Source organism: Manacus candei, unplaced genomic scaffold, assembly GCF_025592945.1.
Source record: "Manacus candei isolate 608988 ecotype Guabito, Panama unplaced genomic scaffold, ASM2559294v1 h1tg000021l, whole genome shotgun sequence".
Taxonomy (NCBI): domain Eukaryota; kingdom Metazoa; phylum Chordata; class Aves; order Passeriformes; family Pipridae; genus Manacus; species Manacus candei.
In genome coordinates, this window is record NW_026138069.1 from 6,644,227 (window position 1) to 6,660,000 (window position 15,774).

Consider the following 15,774-nt stretch of genomic DNA (forward strand, 5'->3'; position numbering starts at 1 on the left):
GGTAGGATGAGAAACCTTCATTTCTGGGATACCTAATGTTATTCAAATTTCTGAAGTAACTAATTCACAGATATATCTAAATGGGGGATAGAATCACAGCACATACTATTCTTAAGAAACTCTAAGAAAATAATATATACTAAAGGGGAAAATATCATTCTTGCTGCTTCAACTGAAAAACAGGATGTTACCAAAATTTGGGCTACCAAAATACTTGAATTTTCAGCTTACTCTCTCTTTCCCCTGACAGTTTTCTATTTTCTTATTTGAACTGCTGTCTTATTACTTAAAGAAATATAATAACCTAAAAACCATTACACACATTTGTTAAGTGTATTTTATATACATAGCATGGAATACAGGAGATGCACCAATTTAAGTGACAAAGGGAGCATATCCTGTGGTACGCTATATAGCAATGTGGTACAGTAAACATGACCAGACTGTGAGTCTCACTGAGTCAGCACATGATTCCAATCTTTATTTGTCCTTTTACAAATTAAATGTAGCTGGAGCAAAGTGTAACATAAGGCTCAGATGCAGAAAAGGTCCTAAAAGATGAGGGCTAAGACTAAACACTAGCTCAGTCTCTCAAAAGCTCCAGGTTTGTGTGACTAGGGGCTTGGAAAGTCAGTTCTCTACCACAGAATGTGATGTTTCCAACCATGGTGTGGTTAATAGTTCCTCCACAGAGTGCTTACTTTATATTTACTTGAATCTTACAGCAATTTTAATTATGTCATCCAAACAATCTCAGTTTGCAAGAGGATGTGGCATTCTATAGAACAGCAGAAATGGACTCGTGTTTAAGGTCAGGGAACCAACTGCTTAGTTAATTTAAGTAACTAGAGTACTTTGATGCCCAAATAGGGAAAAATGTTAGTAGCAGAATGTATGCAGCACCATGCTTTGGGGTGTTTCATGCATCCAGGCGGCTTTGCCAAAGAATTAAACTGTGAAAAGTAATAAGTACACCTTATTTCATGTATTACTTGCAATAACTGCTTTAGTTACATTTCTATATTTCTGCTGACCTAAAAATATCTCCATGGGAGATAAGAGAGGTGCTAGAACAACCAGATGGCACTTGCTTATATTTATAACATTCAAGTCTGGTGATAAACTACATGAAACACGATAAAAGATTAAGATATGCCTGCACTACAGCGAGGAATAAAGGTCTAAAACTAATTGAGGTTATATAGTAAGCTCGGCTAATGGTTTGAGACATTAAGGTGGACAATGAAAAAAGTTGTCTGTAATTTGCAGGATGTTGGCCTCATGTAAACAAGGAATGAGCTAGCCTAAGTCCTGGGTTTAGGTATATTCACACACATACATGACTGTTGGCATAAAAATAGTTCCATGATTACAAAAGTACAGTGTTTTCCAGAGTTAAGGCTTATTCAGGAGTATTTGCCCTCCTACCTAACTTACCCTGGAGCAACTAAGAAAAATAATACTTTCAAATTTACCAAATAAAATCTCCCTTTTCTTCTTGGTTCTGCTCCTGCAATGGCTAAAGTACTTCCTTCACATGCTATGAGATTTTCTTTTTTCACCTTCCTCTAGGAGATTTGCAATATAAATCCCTTTAAAAGACACAATGAGTTCTTCAGGTTCACTTAGAAACAAACAGCTAACACAACTCAGTGTCAGACATGGCTGGAGGCATCCCAGACCCTCACGTACTGCAGAGATACCTTTTGTCATTTATTAGCACCACTTCCCTTTGAAGAGGTAAGAACTCCATGAATATTTTTTCTCTCAAAACCAGTAATACCTGGAATTTATTTGACTAGCAGGGTAATATGTCTAATGTAAGTATTTACACCTGAACCTGTTACTCTTTCACGGTCATGAGTTCATGGGAACTCATGTCCAGAATATGATTAATCTCATTAGAAACTAAAATAAATTAGATAAAACACACCCTAAAATACATCTTTCTCATTTTGCTCTAGAGAGAGCTCTAGGATACCAACATAGCTTAAGAGTGCCTACAGTGTAACATCTAAAGGTAAACAAGATATCTCACATCAGGTTTCCTGTATTCCAAGCTTTCAGATGCTGAAGAGTATTTTACCTTTTTCTGCAAGACTGAGGACTTCATTAGGAGATTTTTCTCCCATGAAAATATTTGCTCACTGTTACCGTGCTTTACCACAAAGACTATCCTATTAGGATTTCTGCAATTCTGGAAAACAATCTTGTATTTCTTGCCATAAACCCATTCCAGTTTGTCAGCACACCATCTGCTCTACATACATCCCGCTCAGATATGACCTGCTGTTAGTGGTCGCACCAGTGTCAAATAGGGAAAGTAACCAACCTCCCAAATCATCCCTGAAATTCCTCAGGTTACACAGCTCTTAAGTAAATTATCCCTGTTGACTTCTTCAAAGCTCAGGAAGCGCATGCTTAGCTACCTACTCATTAGTATCCCAAGTCTTTTTCAGAGCCACTGTCTCACAGCACAGTCCCTGTTGCTGTAAACATCTTGCATTTTGCTCTTAGGTGTGTGACTTACAGTGAAGTTGCTCAGCTGTGCCTCACAAAAACAAGACACTGCAACGAGCACTTCAGACCCCTGTAAGGTTCAGCAAATGATGCCTCATTACTGACCTCATTTCTATTTTCCACAGTCTCCTCCTGTCCTCTCTTCTTCAAACCTTTCCTGGGGCCCTACCAACTTAAACTCACCTTCTCCATCCCCATGTTCATTCCCTGCGTTGTGCTTACACCCCCGCCCTCCTCATGTGCCATACCAGTAAGTTAACACTGCCCTATTTAAGGGGGATCATTTTTCACCCTATCTTGCTGCTCCCCCGTTTCTCCTTTACTTCGTTTTCAAATGCCAGCTGTGAACTTTCCCCCTCATTTTAAGCTCTCAAATCAGCTTAAAATTCACCTCCTTTACTCGAACAGCTCTTACAACCCCCCAGTGACCCATTCCTGACGTGAGTTCAAACCCCACGCTCCCCTGACCCCCTCTGACACTGCCACCTGCCCGCTACGTCAAAGGGCCCTTTTCCTCCAAGTTTCCACCATCTCGACGACAACTGTGAATTTACGGCAGCCAAAACATTTTAATATTTCCTTGATGCTCCTCGCGGGGCACCTGCGGTCCCCAGCAGGCTGGGGCTGAGGGGGTTACCAGCGCCCAAGGAGGGCCCCAGTCTGCGGTGACTCTCCCGCCGCTTCCCTCCCAGCGCAGCCAGGAAAGCGGGAGGAAACGCGCCCCGGCAGTGACCGAGGCGAGGAAGCTGCCGGTCCAAGCTCCGGAGACCTGCCGGCCGCGCCCTCCCGCCTCGGGGGCCGGGCCGGGCGGCGGCTCCGCCCCGCTGCGGGGGCGCCCACGGCGGCACAGGCGGCTCCGCTCGCCGCGCTGACGCCAGCGGCGCTGGAACACCTGGAGGGGCGGCGGCGCCTGCGGCTCAGCCCTTCCCTCCCCTCCGCAAGGTGAGTGCGGGAAGGGGGGCTCGCTGGGCTCCGTGCCGGGCCCGGGCGGGGAGCGCCGGTGCCGGGCAGCCCCGGGTGGGCGCCGTTCCCCCCGCGGGAAGCCCGCTCGGGGCGAGGGGGGCGGCGCGGCCGCCGGGCCTGTGGCGCTGGTGCCCGAGATCGGGGTATCCGCGGCCGGACCTGTCCAGGGAGACATCTCTGAGGCACAAGATGGCATCTGCCCCTCCTTGTGCCTTGTGTTCCCCCTCCCGCCGTGCGGTCGTCTCTCTGTGATTATTGCATTTATCCGTTTGTACCTCCCGTACATCCTCCCTGGCTCTGTGCCCGGGGGAAGCGGGGAGGGAAACGGCCGGTTCTCCTCGGCGGTTTCCGGCTGGGCTGCCGGGCTGAGGCGCAGGTTGCCCAGCTGCGGTCCGTGCCGCTCTGGGGCCCGGCCGGGTCGAGAGGGGTGGCGGGGCATCCTCTGGTCAGGTAATGTCAGACATCGAACCGGCACCGAGGCAGTGACAGCTGGGGAAATGGCAGTTCAAGAGACCCAAATTTCTGAGTTAAAGCTTATAATTTGTGAAAGATTGATCTTTATAATCAGATTTGTTCTATATTCCTCCACCTGATCCGTGTAGGCTGCTCTAGTAATTTAAAAGAAAAAGGAAAACATCGGGTCAATTCTTAGTAGGAGAAAAGGGTGAAGGGCACTGTGCTCTTTTATTTGTTGGTATCATTATGGATATATTCAGTGCCAAATGTAAATAAGTCTCCTGTTCCACGCTGTTTTGCATAATGCTGATAGCCTCAAGGATCTGCATGGCCTCTCTTAAAACAGTAACTCGGGTTTGTCTTAGTTCAAATGTATAAATGTGAAACTGAATCGGGAAATCTCAGGGGTACGTTCTTTAACCCCTTACCTCCAAGTTGCATTGTGGTAGTATTTTGGAAGCTTGGCATTGGAGTTGTTCTTCTGTTTGGTTGGTTGTGATATTTTCCCCCTACCTGCAAGCCTTGCTTTAAACCAAGGTGACCTTTTATTTCCATGAAGCACCTGTTTGTTGGTTTTGATGCCCCCTCCCATGTTTAATTGTGTTATCCACTTTCTTTCAGTTTCTGGATAGATTTTATTTAATTTGGGTCTCAGAAAGCAGCTGTGACTCTTGTTTCAGAGCAGACTTCTTGGAAACAAACTGTTCTTGTTTTGCTCTAGCAAGACTGTTTAAGGACAAAACTGTGTTTGATCACTTCTGCAAAGTGTTGGGCAGAGGAAATGGTGGGCTGGATTTTGGAGTCTGCAGTGCAGACTGCATTTGGTTATGATCTTTCATCTGATTTTTCGGGTAATCCACTCTTTTTCTACTTGATCTATCCAGGGTTCTCAAGGAGAGAGTGGATGAACCCCTTGACAGTGCTATGTGTCTGACACCGATCTAGAAGTTGCAGTTTTTAGTGGTACTTAGCGTGAAGTTCAGCAACATCTCATTTAGACTTTAGCAATTTTTTATACTGCTGTTTGAACAGGAGTAGCTTATTGGTATAAACTGAGTAACGTAATGGTTTAAGGTTTATGTCAATACCACTGAAGGAGGAATTTAGCATAGAGCCACACAGATCTTTTGAGTCGTGAACTGCCATAACTGGTATAACTAGTCACGTTTTTCACATGACAAACTCTACTGGAAGGTGATGTAGCAGTTAAATGCTGCCAAACCTTGGTCTAAATGAGTTTCTAAAGTTTCTCTACTGTCAGAACTTCATGAGTGAAACGTCGTTATGTCCAGAAAGGTTCAAGCACTTTACTGAAAAATTTAGATGCTGGTCATTGGAATTTGCTTCCTTCTTAGTTGAGAAATTAAGTGCTTTTTAGATAATGGTGATTTCTTCCACTGTGCATGTTGGAGTTGAAATTCAAATATGAATGTTATTGAAGATTTTCAGGTTCAAGAAGACCAGTTATGACTGTATGGAGAGGTTTCTTTAACATTTTTCTTTCTCAAGTTTATATTATTGGGGTGTGGAGGGAATCACACAGTGCAAAGTAAAATTCCTTTTGAAGCCTACTGCAGGGTTAGGGTTTTTTTTTTTCCCTTAGTAGAGTTTCAGGCCCACCCATCTTTCCATTTCTTCTCTCTTGTCCATACTTTACACAGCTGCTAAATTGTTCTGATGATTTCCCAAGTAATCTTTTCTGGAAGAAATGAATAATAACATCTCTTTTGAGTCTTCAACTAATGTTGAAAGCTGTCGGTACAAGTTGGCAGAAAAAAAATGTGCCAATATCTCATCTAAACTAGAAGACAAAAAATGTTCTCAAAGCCTCTTTTTAATACTTTTTGCAAAATCTCCTCCAATAGTATTGCTCTGTAATTGATTCTTTAAGATGTTTTTGCCACTTATCAACCATAAAATCATTCTAAAGACAAAATTATGCCACGTGATGCAGAAGCATTAAAAATACAAAAGCCCGGAAGGTGAACTTTGTTAAACAAAGAACCAAGCAGTGAAGAACAGTAGAAACATTTGACCTTTTAAGCACTGCAGTAATAACAGTCTCACAGTAGTTTTTCCTGTGGCTATTGTTAGCCATGGCAAACTGAGGGGCATTTTGACCAGTTGCACAATTGTTTACATCAACCTTGGGAACCACCTGTACTGAGTCACAGAAACAGTACTTGTGCATCTTGCAAGTAACTTCGTAGGGATCACCACTGCTGGAACAGTTGGCTGGTGTGCCAGGATCTGAGAACAGTAATATAAAAGTTGAATGGACTGTGTGTCTGTGGAGAATATACAGCCTGTACTGATGGTGTTTACTCAAAGGGTGGTGAAAGGAGGTCACCCTGTATTGTTGTTGCTGTGCATGCTAAGACTATTTTGTTAATCGAATCTCTTATCCATGTTTGTGAAAGGGAATCTAGAGAAAATTATCTTCTCCTGTTCCCTCGTCCAGCATTGTTTCCCCTTAGGTATAAATTGCTTTCTGTCTTCTGCATGGATGAAAAGGCAGGAGGGAGGCAGAAACTTGAGAGGGTTGACTGTGCCAGCAAATAGGGTATCTAATTAAGAGCCCTTAGTTTGAAGTTCTAAAACCATATATGTTTATATGTAATATCCTATACATGCAAAAAGAGTTTTTTGGTGGTTTTGTTTGTTTGTTTGGGGTTTTCTTTGTCCGTTGCTTTTCCTATAGGTTCTACAAGGGAAAGTTTCCTAATATTAAGACTCTAGACTGATTACAGGTAGAATGTGTCACAAAAATAATCTTGCTGTCTCTTATAATCTATGCACACCGCGTGTTCCTCATGGCATTTTCTTTAATACTATTCAGCTGCTAAGTTTGCAAACACTGGTTTCGAAACTAAGGGAACAAATGCGTATTACGAAACAATTTGATAATAATTTTTGAAAAATGAAGCAAGTCTGCATTTAGAATGAAGTTAAATACTGGATTGTATATATCCCTGGTTTTGCTCATTAACAGTGAGGTAAGACCTGCCACTCAGTGACTTATATTCAAAAATTCTTTCATAAAACGGACATAGTACTTATGATGCTTACCTGGTTCTTTCCTGAGGGCATTCACTCAGTGTTCTTCACAAATGTAAGTGGAATACTTTAATAGTCAAGTAAAAGATGTTACACGAGGGCAAATTGACACTGTGTGCTGTCCCTACATTATTTCACAATAAGCAGATGAAAAATCAGTATAATCTGAAAAAGGAGTTTAAAATTAATTTTTTGTGTGATTAAATATCTCTGGGTTTGTGCTAGTGATTAAGTTCTGCATGCATGTGAACTTATCTAGAAAGTGCTAGTGTTTGCTCATCAGTCTTCCAGCTGTGCGTCTACCAGCATTTATTTGAAATATTTTTTCTGAGACTACGTGTGCTGTGTCTTGACTGCATGTGCTATTCTTATCGGTGCTTTTGAGGTAAACCACTGTTTTCAGGAATTTATCATTCAACTGCTTAAAAATCTGCAAAAAAACAAAAACAAACCCAAGCCAGCTCCAAGTGTCATTCCAATACCTTTTATGTTCTAGAAAGGAAATCACTTATGCCTGTAAGTTTGATTTGGTAGGTTTCGGAATAATATGATAGGAATATAGTACTGAATAGCCACAAAATTACTTTTTAGAGAGGAATGCTAACAGTTGACTTGGTCCTTGTACTTCGTGGGAGCAAAAACAGGTTTTAAAACACATGCTGACATAGTGCCAAATTTCTACGTTTTTGTGTTAGCTAAAACTTGCCTCTAACCACTCCAGTACTGAAAAACAGTACAGTTCAGATGGATTGAATACTCTTTAAGTTCTAGGTATAAGTGAGCAGTAAGTTTTCAATGTGTAAATTTTCTCTCTTTATATGCCACTGTCTTCTATTAGCTTGTATGTATCATGGTTGGAAATAGAAAAATAAAGACTAAAGAATAGCATGAGAAACAGGGCCCTGGATATCATCCTTTGTTTATACTACCCCAGGAAATTAAGTAGAATAATTTCCTATGTTAATTGTGTATTCTGAAACATTAGAAGCATGACAATTGTTTCTTGGAAAAAATAATTCTTAACAGTACTCTCTGCAGTAGCTGTGGTTCATATGCCCTGCATAGAGAGTATTAAGAGTCAGTGTAAAATTCAGTGAAAAACAGTTCACTATGTATTTAATGCCAGTAGTATTTTTTTGGATGTACTTTTTGCAGATGGGTTCCTAGGTATTGCTGCAGAATGACAGAAAGCAGATCTGAAATGTTCAGATTTCTTCAGAGCTTGTACATTGTTTGTAATGATACAAGTCCTTAATTGCAGTCAGTCATTTAAGATACCTGCTGGTATTACTTTGGTTTGTTCTCCATGCAGTTTACTAGCTTGAGAAAGAAGGGAGTGTTATTAGCTCAAACTGATGCCTTGGAGAATGGGCTCCAGTTTCTTTGATATTTTGTTGTTGTGAGTACATGGTTGGGGTTTTTCTGCATGTGAAATTTCAGGGAGCAGTGGGGGTGGGCAGGGGGGTGGTTGGTATGTTTTTGGGGTTTGGGTTTTATTGTTTTCTTGTGGTTTTGCTTTGTTTTGGGTGTTTCTGTATAGTTTTTTTTTTTGTTGTTCTTTTTTGCTTATTTGTTTGTTTTAATTCTTTGAAGAATCAAGACGAATTAATAAATAGAAAGAAATAACATTTTGCTGGGATGTCTCAAAAGCCTTGATAGAGAGGATAAGGAAATGGACAAAATTGCATATAGAAGTGTTAGTTCCAGAAGTGTTTGCAATGAAACTAAAAACTGGTTCCAGGAGGTTTATAGGATATGGCTGTGTCCCAATCACAGTGTTTTTCAGTATGCTGCTGACACTTTTTCCCCCCAGTAATTCAGCAGACCACCATGAAATGCTAGTTTTGAGAGAATTGGAATAGAAAAGCACTCTCACAGCATAATTTAGCTGTGTAGTTCAGGTGCTTCTTGTGAAAAGCATCATTTATGTGTACACAGAACGCAGTGGTGAGGCTCTCTTTCAAGTGCTCAGATTTGCTCTTTGGAGGTTCTATTCACCATTTTTACAGGGACTTTATTTTGAGAGGCTTATATGGTAATTTAGACACTACAGTTAGATAATTGGGGTCAAACAGCATGATTTTTTTCCCTCTCAGAACCTCCCAGGTATATGAATATAAAAGGAGCTCTCTCTGTATAACAGATGCCATTTATCCTGTGCTTCTTTTAAGAATGTTTGAAACTTCTTTCAATATGTCAGCTCCTGAAATAGCTTGAAAGAGTAATTCTGTTGATACTGAAATCTTATATTTCTTCTCCTGAGAACTTGGGGTTAATCTCTAAGATATATGCTTCCCAGGATAAGTAACAAAGCTGTGGATCAGTCTGAAACAAAGGAATAGACAAAAAGTTGTAGTGGATGGAAGGAACTGCTAATGCAGCACTTACCAATCTGCAAAATGTTTGAATTAATAAACAAGTGCATCAGTGTGTGGTCTAACAGAATGAAAAGACTCCTGGATTCAAAGCTAAGCATGGATGATTCTGCAGGATTAGAACATCAATGTTGAGAGTTAAGAGCTTTAGAGGAAAAAATAAATCTTGTAATTTTTCATAGATATAGCTTGAATTCTAGATTAATTTTAGCTGAATTACAGTGGTAGCTATTCATGTAGTTAAGAGTAGGAATACTTCTAAGTCTGTGCATAATCTGGACATCAAATGCCTGTATAGACCCAGACAGCTTTTACTCTTCCTGCACTGGCAATATGGATAATAAGGATCTTCAGGCTATTAATATTGTCCTTTGTTTGGAAAAGGCAAAATGAAAAGTCACTTGAAGCTCCATGTTTGTAGATAGACTAGCAGAGATAAAACTGTGCCCGGTCTAGTCTTCATCTTGCAGTGAGACTGCTTCTTGCTTTGCAGGCCCATTCACCTGATTCAGTTTGATCACATCTTCCAGGGAGCAGAGTGGGAGAGATGTTGCCAGCCAAGAGCTGTTGGAGACACAGATGGCATTGATTCCCTCACCTAAGCACATTTTCTTCCCTTCAGAGTATTTTACATAAATGAAACTATCACTCAACTTTTACATATAGAACTCCTTAAAAATTTTTTTTTATTGGTTGTTGTTACTTAGTACCACTCTACTATTACCGTGTTAAAAGTTTCTTGGAAGATTATTCATTTTAATAAAAGTGTTGCAATAAGTAAATCAACTGCAATGCATGATTCTGCTATATTTGAAGTTATAAGTTGCAAGGCTTTTAGGATACATAGAGTCTATGGGGATTTGAAGAGCCACAGAACTTATTAGCTGCTTTGAAAGAACAATAAAATGAGAGGACAGTGCAATCAGTGAAAGTGCAGACTCTTCTATGTCTCTCTTGATGAGCATATTGCTTGCATGTGAGGGTTGAAGAATTCTGCTATGCAGCTGTATCACTCCTGAAGTCAAACTGAGTCTAGAAACAGTTTGGATGTGTTTTACAGTGTCCAGGCTGAGAGGCTGTGCCAGTCTTCTCTGGCATCAGCCTGCAAATATGACGATTTCTGGAACACAATCCTGAGGCTTCTTGGTGGCTCCTCAAAGAGCCCCTTAGGGATTTCCAAGGTTTCAGCAGGACTTATGAACCCAGCTGAATCTATATGGGAATGGATGTTTCAGCATTGTGGTCCCTTGTTTTCTGAGCAGACTTGTTATGAATAGGGCCAGCTCAGGTTTATTGCTAAAACTGAAGTACCATCAGTCTCTCTCAAAACACTGGGAAAAGTACTTGCAAAATTACTGCACTGCAGCATTAAATGTGGGTTTGTGTACAGTAATCTGTAGTGTTCCACTGCTTTCCCCAGCACGATAAAAAACACCTGTGTTTGCTTCTGATAGCCCTTCCCCCATCTAGAGTATCCCCACCTTTTGTTTGTCAAGATAGAGACTGTCATGGAGGTCACTAGTGTTGTGTAACTCTTTATTGTCAAAGATAATGGAAACTTTCTGATACAAATGCTTTCCTATAGGGTGATAAATGATTTTTTCAGTTGGTTTTTTGTTTGGGTTTTTTTGTTAATCATTGTCAGTATAATATTATTTATTGAAACATCTTTTTTTTTTTAGTCTTAATACACTGGGAAGGAAAACAAAAAAAAAGTTCCTTACATCAACTCCTTGTGGCAAATTAAGCTCATTTTTATATCTAAAACTGTGTGATAAAAGGTTAATTTTAAATTTGACTACAGTTTCGGGGGAAAGTATTGGTGGATTCAAGTCAGTGTCGTGTGCTTTCATTGTAGTCAGCTTTGCCAAAGAGCAACTGCCTTATTGCTTCTGTTCAGGACATTTATGTCTTGTTCTTCGAAAGCATAACAGAGTTCAAAGCCTAAAGCAGTCAGAAGTTATGTGCTCATTCTTTGGTTTCTTCCTGAAGCCTCAGGGACAGCATTTTGTGACTGTAGGGATTCTTTGTTACATGATTATGAAATGTTCCTTTTAATTCTTGGATACTTTCCTGGGCTGTTTCCAGTCCTCTTTTATTAGTATCTCTCACTTTTTGAGGCTAGACCTAGGTCTTGGGATTTCTTCAGAAAAAATCTCACTGCTTTCAGCTAAGCCAGATGCTCTTAATAGTGTCCTTTGTTATAGCTGAACCAATACCTTAACTCTCTTTTGTTCCTGGACTTGGAATAGACAGTAACAACACATGAAGTTAGAGATTATAAAAATTAATAAGTTACTGGAGAGACAATTTACATTGCACATATAGCAATAATGGAAGAATGAATGTTAATGTTAAAAGTTTTGGCTATGAATGAAAATATATTACTAAAAGGTGAAAATATCATAGATAACTTTGAAAACACACTGTATCTTTTTGTATGTGTTTAGGCACAGTGGTCATGGGGCAGTGTTATTCTCCTGTCCATTTACGCCATCCTTGTGGGAAGTCTTTCGTATTAAGCCAATGGTAGCAGCAAGCTTGCTGCTCTCCCTTCTGATCTTCTTTTACATTGTACAAATTTTTCACAGAATCACATAGGTTGGAAGGGAGCACTAGAAATGCACAGCCCAGCCTCCTGTTCAACCGAGCCCAGTAAGGGCACGTTGCTCAGGGCCGTGTCTATCCCTCGCCTTAGGGGGCAGCTTGTTCCAGTGCTTGACCACCCAGATATAAACATGAGAATTTCTGTAATAGCATCTCAACTACATCTGGCCCAATAAATATTTCTATACTATGTTCCTCTACCTTTGTTTCATTTTTTGATATCTGTGTAATATATACTGTTCCCTTTGCAGTAGAGCTTAACCGCAATGCTGAAACATGAAATATGAATTAATTTACACGAGTGTATCTAACTTGCAACAAGGTCTGTATAAATGGAAATTTTTTAGGGTACATTCAGATTGGCAGAACCCAAAGCAAATGCACATTTGTGGTCTAAATTAACAGCTAAAAAAATGGCATAATAGTAGTGGACATCCAGGTTTTTCAGTGTTCTTGGTTACTGAGAAAGATGAAACTCAGATGGGTCTTCTGAGGCATGACTGGTTTCTTTATGAAGATTTCTCGGACAGCATCTGGAATGAATGGGATCCAGGAACATTCTTGATAGAAATTATAGGTGAAATACTGCAAGCCTTATAAAAAGTAATCTGATTATTTCTTAGCAACCACAGTTCTGTTTTCTCAATGCTAGTGCTTACCAAACTGTCTTTGAAAATTGAATTCTTATTTAGAACCAAAAGGTGGCTCCATACTGGAAATAAAACGGGCCCAGAGGTTGAGCTTGAGCACTGGGCCACTGCTTATTCCCACTGTTTAATTACTGCAAACTCCCTGGCATGGTTTTTATCTATTCTACCTGGAACTCTCTGGGACCTTTCTCTCTCCTGGCATGTTTTGGGTGATATCACATGCCAAGAGCCATTTCCAGCAGGCAGTGTGGGTAAGACTCCACTTCTGTTTCCTTCCACCCTGATCAGCCACATGACACTATCCCAGCAGGCCTTGTAGCCTCGAACACCTCAAGTGCCATCATGTCACACAGCAGGACAGGGAATAGACACCCTCATTTTCATAGCATGTGAATACTGTCCTAATAGCTGTGGTATAATCCTCTCTTTGAACTAAAAAATTCCCACAACTAATATCTTAAGGGCATAGGGGTGCTATGTAGGACCTGGACGAGTATAACTAAGATGATCTCAGCGTCAAAATATAAGGTCAGATGTTTATGAAGAAAGAGCTTGAGCTGTGCTTGCAAATGAGAACTGTTTTACCATGACCTTGATAGATAAATTTCTTTTTTTTTTTAGGGGCATTGGTTTCCAGGAGGAGCAGGTGGACGTGTACAGTGAGTAAGGTCAGTGCCTTAGACCTTTTTCCCATATTGGTTGTTTTCACTTTGTTCTAAGTAATATACATGTTATTCCATCTAGATAGGCTGTTCTTTGAGTCCTGTCAAACCAAGTGTGCAACTGAATAACTGAGTCATGGATGTGTATACAAGGTAAATCCTGTGATCTTATCTCACACAAACACACCCACAGTTGACTTAAGGAGGACTAGTGTGAAAACAGTGAAGTCAAGCATAAAGGTATTAGAAAACTGGCATTAACGTTGCCTGTGACTGTGGCTTTAGAAACTACAGCAAAGCCATGACCTGTGCTGTCTATTCAGTACCTTGTCTGACTCAGTGGTTCTGTAACACAAATGACAATCTGAAATGATTCTTTCTTCCTCTTTGTTCAGCTGTTGGCCTTTTTATTTAAACTCTACTCTGAAGATAGAGTTATGAATATTCTCATGGTCTCCCCTGCAGTGCTTAAGAGCATGTCACAAAAATTCCAGTTCAGGAAAATTTCATGCTCTGATATAATCTTGCTGCATCTCATGGAATTATGCCATGACGTTTCACAGGTACTGACAGCAGAGAGGTTTGACTCAGAAATCTGGGGTTTGGCTCCATTCAGCTCCAAATGGAAGTGCATGTGCTTCACACTTGCAGGAAGCACTCAGGTTGTTTGCATTCCCTTGTTTGGGTTCCTGCAATCTGTTCCAGTCCCTTTGCCACTCCAGTGCTAACCACACTGTCTGTAAGCAGCACTGTGCTAGATATGTTTCCAGCATCACATCTCCCCTTTCTAGCCCCTTTTCTTTCTTGCTTGCCAAAGTTCAGTTTCAGCACCATTACCTTCCTACCTGCTTTTCCCATTACTGTTTTCTTAGTCAATCAGCTTCATATCTTAGTGTAGCCTGTTGGTGTGTTCATTCTGTGCCTCTTCTTATCAAAGGCCATTCCCCAGCAGCACCATCTCAGCAGCTCCATTTTGGTCTCATCCATGACCATGGTGCAGTGCCTCCATGTGCATGTTAGCTGTGTGCTGAAGAACAGTCCTCTCTGAAAGCAGCAGAGAAGCCAGGTGCTTGTTGTTTATAAGGACTGTCAGGCTTGGCTGGTAAATTTGGTACCAGTGGGAAATTTGGTACCAGTGGGAAGTGATGTGCATACCATCTGGTCAGCTCAAAGTATAGTGGGAGACTTGAGTATCCAAGCTGGAGATAGTAATTTATAAAATCTAAAGCCCTAATGCACATATATCATATTCTATCCTAAGGAACTGTGGTGTCTCTCATAGAAAAATCACCTGGTCATTAAATTTCACATATAAAGTTCAAGACATGAATAACTAGTGTTTTAAAAAAATAGATCAGTGGGATATAGGCAAAAAAAAAAAAAAGATAGAAAGTAATTGAAATTTGTTGTGACTAAAACTTGGAGGAAAAAACTTGGCTGAGGATGATGCCTAGCATGGACAGTTTTGGCATGCCTTGTCAAAAGTCACAGAATTTATGCCAGGTAAATTTGCTTTTGCCTGGAAAACTTGTTAACATTGGCATCATGGATGGCACCACTTAAATCCATTTGCCATGGATTTATGTGAGAATTGTGTGTTACCTGAGGAAGGCCTATGGTCCAAGATTGAAAAATTTACTTTTGTAACATGGTAAAGAAGATGCTGCAACATAATTATTTTATATGTGAAAAGGTAGCAGATTTCTAGTGTTTAACTTAGAAATTATGTTATAATGGTGTTTGTATTAACTGATAATTTCTTATTTAAGTGTCTGAAGAAAACAAGAATTATGGAAGGTCATAAGTAGTAAGTATCTTGATTATTTTTTCTTATTCTAAAGAACTAATAGCATTTGGTATGTTGAATTGTCACAACCTATATCACACATTATGTTCTGGCATCTATTATTTATATGAAGTCCCTAATGTCAGTAGACATGCTGTTTAAAAAGAATAAAAATAAAAATTGAAAAATTGCCAAAGACTAGAAAAACAAATTAATTGGCTAGATAGAAAAATAGGATATCAGTTTCCTGTGTAATGGAAATAAGTATGAACAAAAAATGATATTCCTCTTGTTCTTTCAATTGGTTTGTCAGTCTTGTAATTCAGGAATCTGTACTAATCCCAGCATTTTTTCTTAATCTTTTTGGACCTAATATTAATAACTCATTTTTATTCCTTGCACAATGCCCCTAGAATTTCTGGGAACCTCAATTGAGGTAGCTATCAAGGCTAGTTAACATCAGATGAATTATGGTGTTTTTTTGACTTGACCACTGAAATGAGATATCAGTTATTTGCACAGCTCTAGCAGAAGTTAAAGCACCCAAACAGAACAGCTAGGGCCTTTATAATACCCTGTGAGCGGTTTGACGGGATTTTATAATTAATATTTTAAAAATAATACTACTTTAAAACTTTCATATTCTGTTTTCTCATAATGCAGGGGTATTTGTTAGAGGTTGTAGATTTTGTATTTTA

General features: G+C 40.0%; 1 protein-coding gene across 5 annotated transcripts in view; it reads left to right on the top strand.

The window, feature by feature from the left end:
- The first annotated feature begins 3,332 nt into the window (after window positions 1-3,332).
- Window positions 3,333-15,774, top strand: part of ICA1 (islet cell autoantigen 1) — a 73,658-nt gene continuing 61,216 nt past the window's right edge. The window contains exons 1-4 of one of the 5 annotated variants that reach the window (XM_051786046.1): window positions 3,333-3,462; window positions 13,250-13,296; window positions 13,373-13,443; window positions 15,060-15,097. In XM_051786046.1, the coding sequence (XP_051642006.1) occupies window positions 15,081-15,097 (17 nt within the window). In that variant the 5' untranslated portion in view covers window positions 3,333-3,462; window positions 13,250-13,296; window positions 13,373-13,443; window positions 15,060-15,080. Of the gene's footprint in view, window positions 3,463-3,828; window positions 3,934-13,249; window positions 13,297-13,372; window positions 13,444-15,059; window positions 15,098-15,774 lie in introns of those variants that run through there. The other 4 variants (XM_051786047.1, XM_051786048.1, XM_051786045.1 and 1 more) reach the window with 4 other exon arrangements.